This window comes from Coenobita brevimanus, chromosome 87 (genome assembly GCF_032717465.1).
Source record: "Coenobita brevimanus isolate Jiangsu-jjx chromosome 87, ASM3271746v2, whole genome shotgun sequence".
In the NCBI taxonomy this organism is placed as follows: domain Eukaryota; kingdom Metazoa; phylum Arthropoda; class Malacostraca; order Decapoda; family Coenobitidae; genus Coenobita; species Coenobita brevimanus.
In genome coordinates, this window is record NC_137040.1 from 1,636,047 (window position 1) to 1,650,164 (window position 14,118).

The window sequence follows — 14,118 nt, forward strand, 5'->3', positions numbered from 1 at the left end:
GGGATGCAGTTGATTATTTCTGAGGATGCACAAAGGAGTGCTAGTGACTTGTGGATGCTTAAAGATTGTCAGTGAAAGAGAAATGAGATGAGGTCAATTGTTTTAGAGGAGACTTGGCAGAGAGAAAAGGGCTCACAGACAGTCACCGAAAAAGTCAAGTACAGTGCAAGAGAAAGCACAGTGGAGTGCTAGAGGTTTGAATAGGTTTAGAGATAGTCGCTGAAAAAGGAGATTTGATGTCAATTATTTTAGAAGAGGCATAGTGAAGTGCTAGGAGCTTGTAGGTGTTTAAAGACAGTCAATTATTTTAGAGGAGGCCTGGTGGAGTGAAAGGGGCTCACAGACAGCCAATGAAAGAATTGAGTTCAAGTACAAGATGAGCTACAGCAGAGTGCTAGGGGCTCATATAGACTCAATGACAGTCACTGGAAGAGAAAAGAGTTGAGGTCAAGGATGAGAGGAGGCGTGGCGGAGTGCTAGGGACTCGTGGAGGTGGCGGTGGAGGCAGTGGTGGGTTGGGTACGGTGATCCCGGCGGAAGCTCTCCTCAGTCTCCTGGTCCACTAGCAACTGGTCCACTGTTCCCTGGTCCACCATCATGCTAAGTTCATTCTCATCCAGACGACTGTTAGGAAGATATTGCACATTAGATGAGCTTAGGCTATTTAGAGGACACTGTATCACAAACTAGGCAAGTTTCAGTTAAATAAAAATGCGGTTAAAATAAAATACATTTACTTAGGTTACAGTAACTGGTAAAAGACTTGACAGTGAGTCAGTCCTAACTTAAGGCTAGGGTGAGTGCTATTAACATACTATGTTAAGTGACACAGGCACTAACTTGACTTCAAAATAACTTCACAATGAATCAATATAACATCATAGTGAATCAACAGCAACTTTGGTGCAAAAATTGATGCTACTTCATTAGGAATTTCATCCTGAAATAATTTTTTATGATACAAGTTTAAATTATGGCTATCTGTATACTATTTTATACCAAACTAACATGGCATATTATGATCAACATCCTTATCCTACCTCTCAATAATACATGGGGTGGGTATCATTCTGAAGAGTGGAGAGCTTAAAGCTAGGCAGGCTATACTTTTTACCTTAACTTGGACTAAATCTGACTAATATCCATGCTAAATGAAGAGCTAGACAATATATCAACACATTACGATGCGTCACAAAAATGTGCTATAGAGAGGATGTAGAGCCATAGTATTGTTTTTCTGTCATTCAGCTACATGAAGATAGCTGTAAAAGGGCAATAATCAGGGCCCAAGATAAAGTGGAAAGAGAAGAGGCAGATCAAATGCAGTGCCCAGTGAAATGGGTTGCACATTCATTCACCCCTATTTCCAACCTTTGAAATTTCCAGATCCTTCCTCTTCTGTCTTTCTTTCCTTCACTCTTTCCTCTTTCTTCTGCCTATGGGTGACTTTACATTCCCTCTTCTGTCTTTCTTTCCTTCATTCTTTCCTCTTCCTTCTGCTTACAGGTAACTCTACACTGAGTGATAGGCCAAATGGTTTCCTGTACACCAGGAAACCATTTACCACACTGAGTGGTAACCATATAACCAAATTATGGCGCCTGGTGGTTTAGTGGGTAATTAAGATACTCCAATCAGATTGAGCCTATGTAGGTTTATATCCAAGGAGTGGTTGGGGTTTATTGCTCATGTAATGCCACTCACGGATGTGTGAGGCTGGTCATTCTCATCTTTAATGTCAGGACCAACTTGCCTAGCCCCTGGTTCCTACGCTCCTCACGGGGCGACATAGGATTGGATGATGGATGGATGGAAATTCTCAGCTCCATCTCAAATGCAAATTGTCCACAAACTGTTTTTTCTTTAAATGGGGAAACTTCCACAAAATTATACACGCTTGCTTACGTGGGGCATTCACCATCCACTCACTCAGTGTAGTGCTGGTTTGGGTGTCTGTCCTTTCCTCTCTTCCTTCCTTCCTCTTCTTTCTTTCCTTCATTCTTTCCTTTTCCTTCTGCTTATGGGTGACCCTACACTGAGTGACAAGCCAAATGGCTTCCTATACACCAGGAAACGATTTACTACCCTGGGTGGCAACCATGTAATCAAATTATGATGCCTGGTGGTTTAGTGAGTAATTAAGGCACTTCTATCAGACTGAGCCAGTGCAGGTTTATATCCAAGAGGTGGTTGGGGTTTATTACTCAAGCAATGCCACTCAAGGATGAGTGAGGCTGATCACTCTCATCTTAAATGTCAGGACCAACTTGCCTAACCCCGGGCTCCTACGCTCCTCATGGGGCAACATAGGAATGGATGATGGATGGATGGATGGCTTCGACCTAAATCAATGCCTTTGGGTACAAAGTATATACGGCACAAATATGCATAACATACCAAGCAAATGAACATACCAGCTCTCCCCTGCCTTCCCCCATCCTCCCTACATGTATACATTCTTCCTCCTTCACTCCATTCCCCCTCCCCAACCTTCCTGTCTTCCCTCCTTCTCTCCCTCCTCACCTCACTATGTATACATGCATATATTCCATCTCTATTCATATCTGAAGTGGGTGCCAGTTGCAATAAATCTGTTGTACCTTCTCCATAAACACTTCCATCCAGCCATCATCTTTCTTATCCCACCAGGAGCATAGGGGACCAAGGCAAGGCTACTCATTCTTAACATTATGGCAATCACAGGCCCGAATAGAATTATGGGAGCAATACACCAAAATTGCCCCAGATTTAAACAATTACAGGCCCCATTTTGTTGAAGCCCTTCACTCACTAGGCCAGGCATAAAATAGTTCCATACGTTGGTGTAGTATGTCCACATTTTTCTTTTGTTTGCAAAATACCTCATCCAAATGCTCTCACATCCTCTACACAACTAAACTTTCTTTGAAGAATTGGTGCTTTTGAGAAACAAAAGGCCGTATTATTATTATTATTATTATTACTTCATACCGCTAACACACTCAATACCAGTGTCTTCCTCATTCTATATATGATGTTCTGTCTCCGTGTGACATCACATATCAAATTCACAGTGTTCACTTCGTTTTTCATTTTGTTTTGTTTTTGAAGGCTCAAAAATGCTTGCATGTGTCGACCTTGGTCACCTAATGGCAGCTCTCCATGTTGCTTAATTTCTGGAAGCTTTCCTATTTAGTCCCATATCCTTGAGGTCACAATGACCTCATCCCAGGTCTTTTTCGGTCTACCACTTGCTACCCTACCCCCAACATTAACACTTCTAATTTTCTGCACCCAATTATCTTCCCCCATTATCTCCACATGCCCAAACCATCTCAATCTACCCCTCCTCATCACAACACCAATACACTCCAGTCCCATCCTACCTCTCAACTCTTCCATCATAAACCTAGCACCCTCCCAGGCCTCCCACTTACTGTAGAGACGCAATGTACATCCACCTAATCATTGTCATTTCTGTACGCTTGAGCCTGTGAATATCCTCTTCCTTTACTGCCAAGGTCTCACTACCATACAGCATTACACTCCTGATACACATGCCGCACACAAAGATCATTTAGCATGGAGGGAGAACCCTCTCAATGTCAGGAGAGGCAACAGCTCCCTGAACTTCTTCCAATCACTCCTTACTCTAGCCCCTCCTCCAGCACATAACATCTCACAAATAACAAAACCCTTCCACTCTTCCACACACTGAAATGACTCACCAGCAAGTTTAATCCTTTCACACTTGGCAATCTCCACATGTTCTCCCCAACACACCGTACACATGAAATCAGCATTATCTCGCAGTGTACCTCTAATACCACTACATCTCTTATGCATCCACTTATTACAAACACCGCACAAGTTGAAATTACTTCCCACGCCCTTGTGGCAAATCACAGATGGCCACTCCCCTTCTTTTCTGACAGTACCGCTCCCTGCCATGGATACTCTCGCTTTTGATTAATCTGCATTTACTCTTAAGCCCTTGTGTCCCATACCATCTCTTCATTTCCTTAAATCATGTCTCTGCCTCCCTTTCATTCTCTGCAATCAACACCAAATCATCAGCATACAACATCTCCCACAAGAGTCCATTTCCGAAGCCACATGAGAGGGCTTCAAGTACCATGATAAACAACAAGGGGCTCAAGACTGACTCCTGATGCACACCAGCATTCACAGAAAACTCCTCACTCATATCTCCATTCACCCTTACCTGGGTGCAAGCACCCACATACATGGCCCTTACCACCCTAACCAGCCACTCCTTGATCCCATGCTTTTTCATTGCCCACTTCACCACCTCTCTAGGGACTCTGTCAAAGGCCTTCTCCAAAAAAAAAAAAAAAAGTACCGTACAGTTCCTTTTTCTTTCCAATATATTTTTTCCTAAAGCTGTTGGTATAAACTGTATGCTTTAATCTGAGAACATCATCATCCTTAATCCTCAAACTCTGGGAAATGTTCTCAGATGTCCATACTTTTCCCCTAGTTTCTCTCATTCTCCTCCATTTCATCATGTACTGTACCATAGTTCTGGATGTTGCCTGGATCACTGAAGTGTAAGAGTGGCCTGCATCACCTCTGTTAGATCTTAGTCAACCTCTGGTTTCTAAAATTCTTTTTACACTATAAAACAGCTAAAAGTTGCTACAGTTACTTCAACACAACACCAAGGCAAGATTATGTAAGCTAAATAGGTGTTCCTGGTGTATACTTGCCAAAGAAAAAAAAAAAAGGGGGCAGTTTTCAGTTTTTATTTTTTGTTTACAGTATCTGTAGACTAAAGAAAGAAAACAAGTTACATGTGAGCAAAATCTGCAGTTCTGCCCAGGGTGTAGAAGTTAAATGCCTATCCATGCTTCCCTCCCTCAGAGCATAACACTTCTTAAACATGATGCATACAAATTCCCATTCATACACAAAAAGTCCCATCAGTGTCAATAATGGCAACAGATCTGTAAACTTCTTCCTATTTCTTCTGACTCACAACTGAACTAGCTTCTGCACCACCCCCTGCACTGAAGTTGACCAAGCATCAAACTCATTATCATTACCATCAGCCTCCATCAGTCTGCTGGAAGACAAAGGCCTCTCCCATCTCTTTCCACTTTGACCTACTAGCTGTTTGCCTGTTCCATCCAATTCCAGCAAATCACTGAACCCCATCTCCTCTGCCTTTTTCTCCCACTTTGCTATCCAGGCTGTCCATCTGTTATCTGTTCTAAAACGGATGTATCCTTCATACCATACCATGTGATAGCATATTATTAAAGAAGGAAAAAAAAAGAGGAAAAAGCAAGATGAGGTACCGTACTGGCTGGCTGGAAAACGTGGTGACTGGTTTACAGAAAGACACCAAATACTGGTAAAGGGCCGTATTCTTGCAGGCATGGGAGATTTTGTAGTGCTTCTTTATTAGCAATAAATTTCCTACCTTATGCCTTATCATCCTTTGATGTTACTGACACAAACTAAGTCAATATTTGAAAGACACAGGTAGTATGAATCAGTATCACGGTGAAGTATGCGAAGAAAATGTACGCACTACTGATGATCCATGACAATATCTAAAATGATGTAGGTAGTAAATAAGCCATTTTAAGGTGAAATTTGGAAAGGAAATGGATATTTTCACAATGCAAATTATGTTGATATTTGAAGTACATAGGCAGGAAATAAGCCAATACTTGGGTGAAATATGCAAAGAAAATCCCAATGGAAGAAGAGCTATTAAGTCTCCTAAGCCAGCAAGGATGTGGCCCAATGTCTCACGTCATATTCTCTAGGATGTCAGACTCGAAGGATCCCTGTTCGTAGGGAATGGAGGTGCCAAAGACATCAGTGAAGCTTAGGTCATCATGCAACAGGCCCTCTGTCTCGTTACCATCTGGGGGAAGGCAGCACTTAATTAGACAAAGTTGTGTAGTTGTAGCCTCAACATCTCGAGGCATCAGGGCTAATGAACTGCGACAAAGAGAATCATCATCATCATCATCATCATCACCATCATCCAGACCTCTTCTCCCACTGAAAAATGACATGAGGTAGAGACCAGCAAACATGAAAAGAAGAGGAACTAGTAATTATCTGCCCAATTAAATGACCCCACACTCTCACTCACTCAGCACAAGAATCCAGAAGGCTGGGTGGAAAAAAAATCTCAGCTGACAATCAATATACTGTACTGGACGGTATCGGTATTTAACATAAGCATGAAAAGCCTGCGTGGCATTATAACACACTGTTACGTTAATATATTGTATCTTGTTTTTTAGTAACAAAAATCTAGTCACCAGTTTCAGGCTGGAAAAGCCAATTAAATTAAGTTAAACAGTGACACGTTACAGTGGCTGATCAAAGTGAAAAGATAAAAAAATACAGTAAATATCTAATGGGAAATCAAATCAAATGACATAATTCTTCCCCTACAGAAATCCCCACATGTAGAGGCAGGCTGTGGTAAAGGTGATGTTTTCTATAGACTGGGAGTTAAACAATGTGCCAAAAGTCAGCTAGTTACTTCCCAACTGTTGCTAGAAACTGCAGCGAGAAACAAAATCTCAGAAGTATCATAAGCACTTTAATAATATGTGCATCTGAGCTTGGAATTTGACTCTAACTACCTCTGGTTGAGTGTCCTGCCTAAGAGCGATGAAAAGTTAAAAATGTATAGAAATAATAAAAATGAAAAAAGTGAACTTTAACTTACCTGGTATTGTGAGGACTACCCTAGGAATGAAGGTGGGGGTCTGTGGGGTCTGTGGTGTTGGGGGGTGCTGCATGGGGGTCTGGCCTGAGGACGAAGAGGGGCTGAGGGGGTCTTGGGGGGAGGATGGAGGTGGTGGGTGGTGGGAAGGCAGCGATTGAACCGGGGAGGGCGGATGTGCTTGTTGCTGTTGCTGCTGCTGTTGTTGTTGCTGTTGCGTTTGCTGCTGATGTTGTTGCGTTTGCTGTTGCTGTTCTTGGACTGGGGACGAGGCTTGTGGTGGCTGTTGGGGATATGGTGGGGGAGGACCAGCAGGCTGGGTGTGGTGTGGGCCTGGAGGCTGAGCAGGGTAGGCAGGAGGGGGTCCACTAGGGCTGGATGAGGTGGTGCTGCTGTAATAACCACTACCACCACTGCTCTCTATGTTCATGTCTATTAGTCTCGCCTGGAAGGTACAAGAATGCTTAATTTTTAAAACTCTTTCATGCTTGCCATCATCAATTGATCTAAGTTTATTAAACACACTGGTGATCATTGATTCAAGTCTAATATTTCACATCACTGATGAACAATTAAAATATTTCCAGTGAAATAAGGGCTGCCACAGTTTTTGCCCTTCCTTTCTTTACTTTATGGATTCATAAAGTATAATGGATCTTTGAAAAATTCTCTAATGGAGGATTACCAGCAGAAAGAGATGGGTGTCAAAATCGCCAAAAGTGATTAAATGCAGTTATCACACTTCCATGATTCAAACTCTCAGAATGGTATATTCACAAAAGGTTCTCCATTATGATTTAAAACAGACTGAATTATATTAAACTGCACTGTACACATATGATAACACTACCTGCTGATGCATGTTGCTGTTACCACTGGACGCATAACTACTGGCTGACCCGGGTGAGTTATCAATCTGAAGTAAAGAAAACAGCAGCTGGATTAAGATATTAGATAACAATGATGACTATGGCCATGTCAATCGGTCAAATACTTGCCTGTGATTATCCTATTATCATTCACCATCTCAACTTTAATATAAGGTCATTAGGAACACCTGACGAAAGTAGCGAGATTTCTGCATTCTTCTGGGTTCACTTCCAGATGAGCTGTCATGGACCCAGGCTCATCCGAACATGAAAACAGAGGACTAAAAGAAACTTGCCACTTTAGCTGGGTGCTCCCCAAATTCTTCTGTAAAGGTTAAATTGTAGAACTGTCAAATAAGAAAGGAGATAATAGCAAATACATCCACTTCATTACACAATACGCTGTAGTTACCATTTTCAGCTCTGTTATGTTAAAAACCATAATTCCTTTCTCTCGTTACCTCTAGAAATACTGTACAATTTTACTTCTGCACTCTACACACATTATTGAACACTAAATTGAACAAGTACCATTTTTCTCTCCAATTGCATCCATACACACACACACACACACACACACACACACACACACACACACACACACACAGGACATTGGCAGTGGTGGAGCTCGATGTTGATCGTGGGGAAATAACGCTCAATCTGCAACGAAAATATGGCCTGCCAATTGATTATGTGAAGTGAATGTGTGAGTGGTGGTCCCATCTGAATTTTGTGTGTGTGGGGGGGGGGGGAAGGCAGAGGATTTGCTCAAATAAGAATACAATAAAGAGACAGTTTAAATTTTCATAGGCTGCACCATGGCGGAAGGAAATGGTCCATTGTTTACATCTGATAAAAGCTATTTTGCAGGATTCTACAATGAAGACCAGAGTAAAGGGTGTATTAGACTGAACCAAACAAGAGTGGCAGATGTGGTGAAAATGGCAGACAGGAATGCCCAGGAATTAAATAGGGTATGGACAGTTATTGAAGAGTTCGAGGAACGAACCTTACAAGAGGAGCGGGAGATTAAGGCATTGAAAAATGAGCTAAAGAGCCTCTGCCCATGCAGCAAAGAATAAGAGAGAGAGAGGTAACTGAATTACTGTTAAAGTTAGCAATGAATCAGCCACAAATTAAATAAAACAGCTGAAAAGAAAAAACAAGTGGCTGGAAGAGGAAAGGGACAGGATGAAAAGTAAACCTGACAAGTATGAATCCTAACCAAGGATACACAATGAACACGTCAAGGAAATCAAGGAAGAGCACAAGGGGTGGAAGAATATTCAGGAACAAGGAAAAATAAATCTAAAGGAGATTTTAGATCAGCCGAGAAAGGAAGACCAGGAAAAGGTCGGGAAGAAATACAGTTTTCCATATAGATATTTGACCTGTGGAATAGCCTCGATAAAGAGATCATCCAGTCCAAAGACTTAAAGAGTTTAAAGCTATGTCTGACTGGCTGAAACACAGAGATGGGACCTAACAAGCGTGGCTCATTTCCTGTACAGTATATAACCACTAGGTTAAATACAACTAAGTAAACACACACACACAATATTGTTTCCAGTTGGCACTATCCTTCGAAGTCAATCAACAGCTGTTCAATAAATGAACATATGTAGGACTAACTGTGTTTGCAATAGTGTACAGTGCTGCTGTGTAGTCAAGAAATCTCTCATTCCCTTCCACCTATATATACATATATATAAACTTCAAGAATTCACTGACCTTTTCTTTGCTTTTTTTTTTTTTTTTTTTTTTTTTTTTTTTTTAATATAACCCAGTATACTATAGTGATCCTGAAGGGATTGAAAACAGTCCCTATGTATGACTGACTCACCTTTCACACACAGTTCCAAAATACACTGATAACTCCTGCACACAACTGCAGCACTCTTTTAAGCTAGCACCAGGCCTTACCATATTACACTGCTCGAACTGCTGATTCAACTGGTTAGTTTGTGCGTGCGTCTGGTACTCGGAGTATGTGAAGGGCTTGTTGGCCATGTTCACCCCTGGGGAAGAGGCGGGGGAGGCTTGGGGGATGCCGCTGGGGGATGGAGGGGCACTTCGGGAGTCGCTGGGGCTGTTACTGCTGTAGCTACCGAGTCCTCCCGTCTGGTGGATGGGTACAGATGGGTGGAAAGGGAGGGGTTGAGAGGATGGATAAGTAAATAGGGAGGGAGGGAAGGATTGGGAAAGAGATTGATAGTGTATACGAACAAGTTAAGAAGGGGTGAATGGGTGGTTAGGGAGGGAATGAAAAAGAGTATATGGGTGGATAAGGAGCAGTTGAGGGAGTTGAATTGGGAAGAGATCGATACAAAATGATGGGATGGATGGAGGACAGAATCAAGTAATATATGGCAGGGTTTACACAAGGGATAATAAAAGGAAGAGTTAGAGAAAAGTATAAAAAGAGGATATGGGAATGGCAAGGTGTTGGTGGGATATGGTACCAGAAATTATGAAGGGGAGGGAAAGAATGAAAATAATAATTCAGTGATGATTCTGCATATGAAATAAAAATCTTTCATTGACTGTGTACCTATAAAATGAAAATTTCTTATAATGAATAAATAAGCCTTAAATTCAAGCAATGCAAGAGACAAACATAAGAGTACTCTATTGTCTTTCAATCCCTCATTTCAGAACAGGGAAATTCCAGAACATTAACTTACTCCTAATATCCTAATGTACTGCAAGTTGGAACTTGTCACAATACTGCTCTTCAGAATCCTACATCCCCCAGGACATAATGATCACTAGAAATGTCATCATTCATCATCCGGACCCTTGCTCACACCCAAAGATGGGGTGAGTTTGGAAACCTTGCTGATAATTTTCCCAATTTTAGACATTTCCTATTTTGGGATCCAAAGAACCTCATGTTTACATGGGAAACAGAATTAGAATGATGAAGATGATATACATTACGGTCCAAACCAAAGTCTTACAGATAACTGACAAATGTTGCAGAAATTCCTCCTAAACAAGTGAATGATTCAACTTCTTTAGCAGACAGTTACGGTTCATTCCAAATTAGAATTATACTCAGCCATGACTGACACATTTCCACATTTGCTCATAGTCCCGCGCTTGTACATCCATCATCTGTAACTATAATTACCTCCACTATCAAAGCTGGAGGAGGATATGTATTCACTTGTGTCTATCTGTCTGCGGGGCAAGATATCACTGAAATCTGGTGGATAGGTGGGCACTGGGTCAAGGATGAGTTCCTTAGATTTTGAGGTGGATCCGGATCCCAGTGCAGGAATAAATACTGTCCTAAATTTCATTGACATCAGCAGAGGTATGTCTTCTTCAAGATTGTTTAATGGGGCAGACTAAGACCACCAATAACACTGGACAGAGGGTGATTTAAAGATCATACATTATCCTGACATTTGCTGAGGTATGTGCTCTCTTGAGTGTTTTCTAGTTTTAATTTGTAATGGACTACAGTTACAGGTGGAGTCAAAGCGAGGCTGCATGGGCAGGTGTGGAAGGGTGTGAGTCAAGGCAGAATTACTCTAGTTTGGGATGAACAATACCTGGCTTACATCTGTGCATAACCATCTTTTCACCAGAAGTGTTTGCACACCATAACACTAACGTAATGAGACATTTACATTTTCATTTTAAACATCTTCAAATTTAACAGTTACCTCCATACCAAAAATTACAGTTTATCAACTCATGTGTTGCTTCATGGAATGGGTACTGTACTGTACAGTAGAGTATATGGCTAGTTTGCATTTCATATAATTATCTGGAAAAAAAAATAAATCTCTGTGTGCTACGTAGCAGCAGTAGCATCCCCAAGCTCATATGAACATGAACATAGGTGTACTTCAGGTCAAAATCACTCTTCTTCCACAGTCCACTAACCTCCTTTCAAGGCAAAAGGAGGGTACTGAGGGATGTTTGTATAGCCTGCAGCTCCACTACCCAGTCAAATCAGTGCCACCATGTGAAGGCATCCTTCTCCAGCACCTTTGTATGCTATAAAAGATGACTACAAGGGTGTAAATGGGGATGGAAATCTTCCCACTTTCTCCTGCTCCAGTCTCATGGCAACCCTACTACTGACCTAAATAAAATACTGTCTTCCATTTTCATCTTACCCATCCAAACAGTGAAAGGAGATACACACTTCTTATAAAACATAGATCTTACACATGAACCAAAAGAGAACTATCAGACTATTTGGATCATTCTTTCAACATGGTAACACATTGGGCAGACAAGAAGTAAACACACATACCATACCTATGCTTATGGATGACTGAATCTTATGAATTAATTCAACCTTCTTTTAATACAGAAAAGCAATTCTCTATCCATTTTATGCTATATGGAAAACTGTTAACTGGTGGTCCAAAACACAAAAACTTAGGGCAAACCCCTGTACTGTGGAACAGTAAGCCCTCCATTATGCTTTAAAACACCCAGAGAACTCTTTTCATCTAGTACACTGCAACCTTTAAAGGCACTGGCTTCAGGCAGCACTAAATCACTAGGCACACAGAAACCAAGCCGATGGATATTCCCACAATTTCCAGCAATGTACTAAACCCTTGCCATTATAACTTGTGGAACTGTGATAACAAAGGTGATAACTACCAAAAGGATGAGACATAGTACCATCTAGTTTCTAATCCATCCATCCATCCATCCATCATCCAATCCTACGTTGCCCCATGAGGAGCATAGGAGCCCGGGGCTAGGCAAGCTGGTTCTGACATTTAAGATGAGAGTGACCAGCCTCACTCATCCCGAATTATGTGAGCAATAAACCCCAACCATCCCTCAGATATAAACCAACACAGGCTCAATTCAACTGGAGCGCCTTAATTACCCACTAAACCACCAGGCGCCATAATTTGGTTATATGGTTACCACCCAGCATCGTAAATGGTTTCCTGACGTACAGGAAACCATTTGGCTTTTCACTCAGTGTAGAGTCACCCACAGGCAGAAGGAAGAGGAAAGAATGAAGGAAAGAAAGACAGAAGAGGGAGTGCAAAGTCACCAGTGGCCAGAAGGAAGACAAATGAATGAAGGAGAGAAAGAAAAAAAGAGGAAGGAAGGAAGTGAGGAAAGGGCAGACATCCAATGCAGCACTACATCGAGTGAGTGGATGGTGAGTGCCCCCACCTATGACTACGTCAGTATATCTCAAAAAACCACTTATGGTACTGGCAATATTACATACAACACTAGACTAGGAAAACCTTCAAGGAAACCACTTGACAATCTAAACCCACATAAACAACCCCTTCAATACACTGAGGATTTATAACATTTATCACTGCTAGTCAAATCTTTCCAACTTAGCAGACACACCTCACAGAGAAGGGATTAAACATAATCTCCAGTAATAAAATTAAGATAACTTTAAATCATATTTTGGCAAGTGCTAGCCATTTCTTTTCAGCTTGAGAGAGACCCCTTATAGTGAAGGGATTAGAGCTCCATTACCCCTTCAATAAAACAATGACTTTTTAACATTATTCTCTCCATCATCACACAAAGTTATTCAGCTTAATAGGGAAAAGTTACACTGAAGGGGCTAACCCAATGAACCTGGCAGTCTTTTTCATTTTATTCCTGCTATTTCCTGATTATTTTATTCACTTTAGGATTGAATATTCAACTGGATGAGTCTGATACAGCATTAAACCCTTCAATATGTGAGGCCTGTCTGCAGCTAACAATATCCTCTGGTAGCAACAAAAATAAACCAAAAAAGGATGTAACCCAGATTTATGGGGTTAAATAAGCACAGTTCCTAAACTTCCTACTCCCTAGCAGAAAAGAGAGAGAGAGAGACAGACAGACAGACAGAGAGAGAAAGAGAGAGAGACAGACAGACAGAGAGAATTGTTACTCACTTGGACGTTGTGGCAGGGACCTGGGGAGCTTCTGGGACTAAGCTGGGGGCTAACAGGGATTCTATACTCCATGAAGGAAAGATGGTTCTGCAACAACACACCCCAGGCATTACACACCTCCTTCTCCCTCACTACACACGGCCCGCATGCAAACCAATAAGTGGGGAATACTCTCACCCTTAAGTACAAGAGACAAGCCAGGCAACTCACTTTTATTTAAACCTGAACTGTATATGAAATCTGAAGGTTAATGGAAAAAAAAAAAAATCCAAGTTCAACATATACATATACTGGACATATACATACATACACATATATATATATATATATATATATATATATATATATATATATATATATATATATATATATATATATATAAAATACAAAATGTGGTGTAACAGCTTCAGGAGAAAGACCAAATGCAGAGGAAGAACCCAGATTAATTTGATGCTTTGCCTGCTTATGACTTCTTCAGATTCCTGCAGAGACTGTAAGAGGCAAAGCATTAATAAATCCTAGGGTCTTTCTCTACATTCAGTGTTTTCCTTGAATTATAATTATTAATGTATCCAAAGAAAACTTCAGCAGAACTGTAATACTGCAGCCAGTTCCCACATTACTATAATCCCCTTTAGGAGTATGGATG

The 14,118-nt window shown here is 41.2% G+C and overlaps 1 protein-coding gene across 1 annotated transcript in view; it reads right to left on the reverse strand.

Moving 5' to 3' along the window:
• Positions 1 to 249: 249 nt before the first annotated feature.
• The window catches only part of LOC145410961 (uncharacterized), a 48,523-nt gene continuing 34,654 nt past the window's right edge, over positions 250 to 14,118 (reverse strand). The window contains exons 10-15 of the mRNA XM_080281016.1: positions 13,470 to 13,556; positions 9,490 to 9,687; positions 7,548 to 7,613; positions 6,701 to 7,142; positions 5,764 to 5,878; positions 250 to 624 (exon numbers count right to left, since the gene is read on the reverse strand). Coding sequence (XP_080137142.1) covers positions 477 to 624; positions 5,764 to 5,878; positions 6,701 to 7,142; positions 7,548 to 7,613; positions 9,490 to 9,687; positions 13,470 to 13,556 — 1,056 coding nt within the window. The 3' untranslated portion in view covers positions 250 to 476. The remainder of the gene's footprint in view (positions 625 to 5,763; positions 5,879 to 6,700; positions 7,143 to 7,547; positions 7,614 to 9,489; positions 9,688 to 13,469; positions 13,557 to 14,118) is intronic.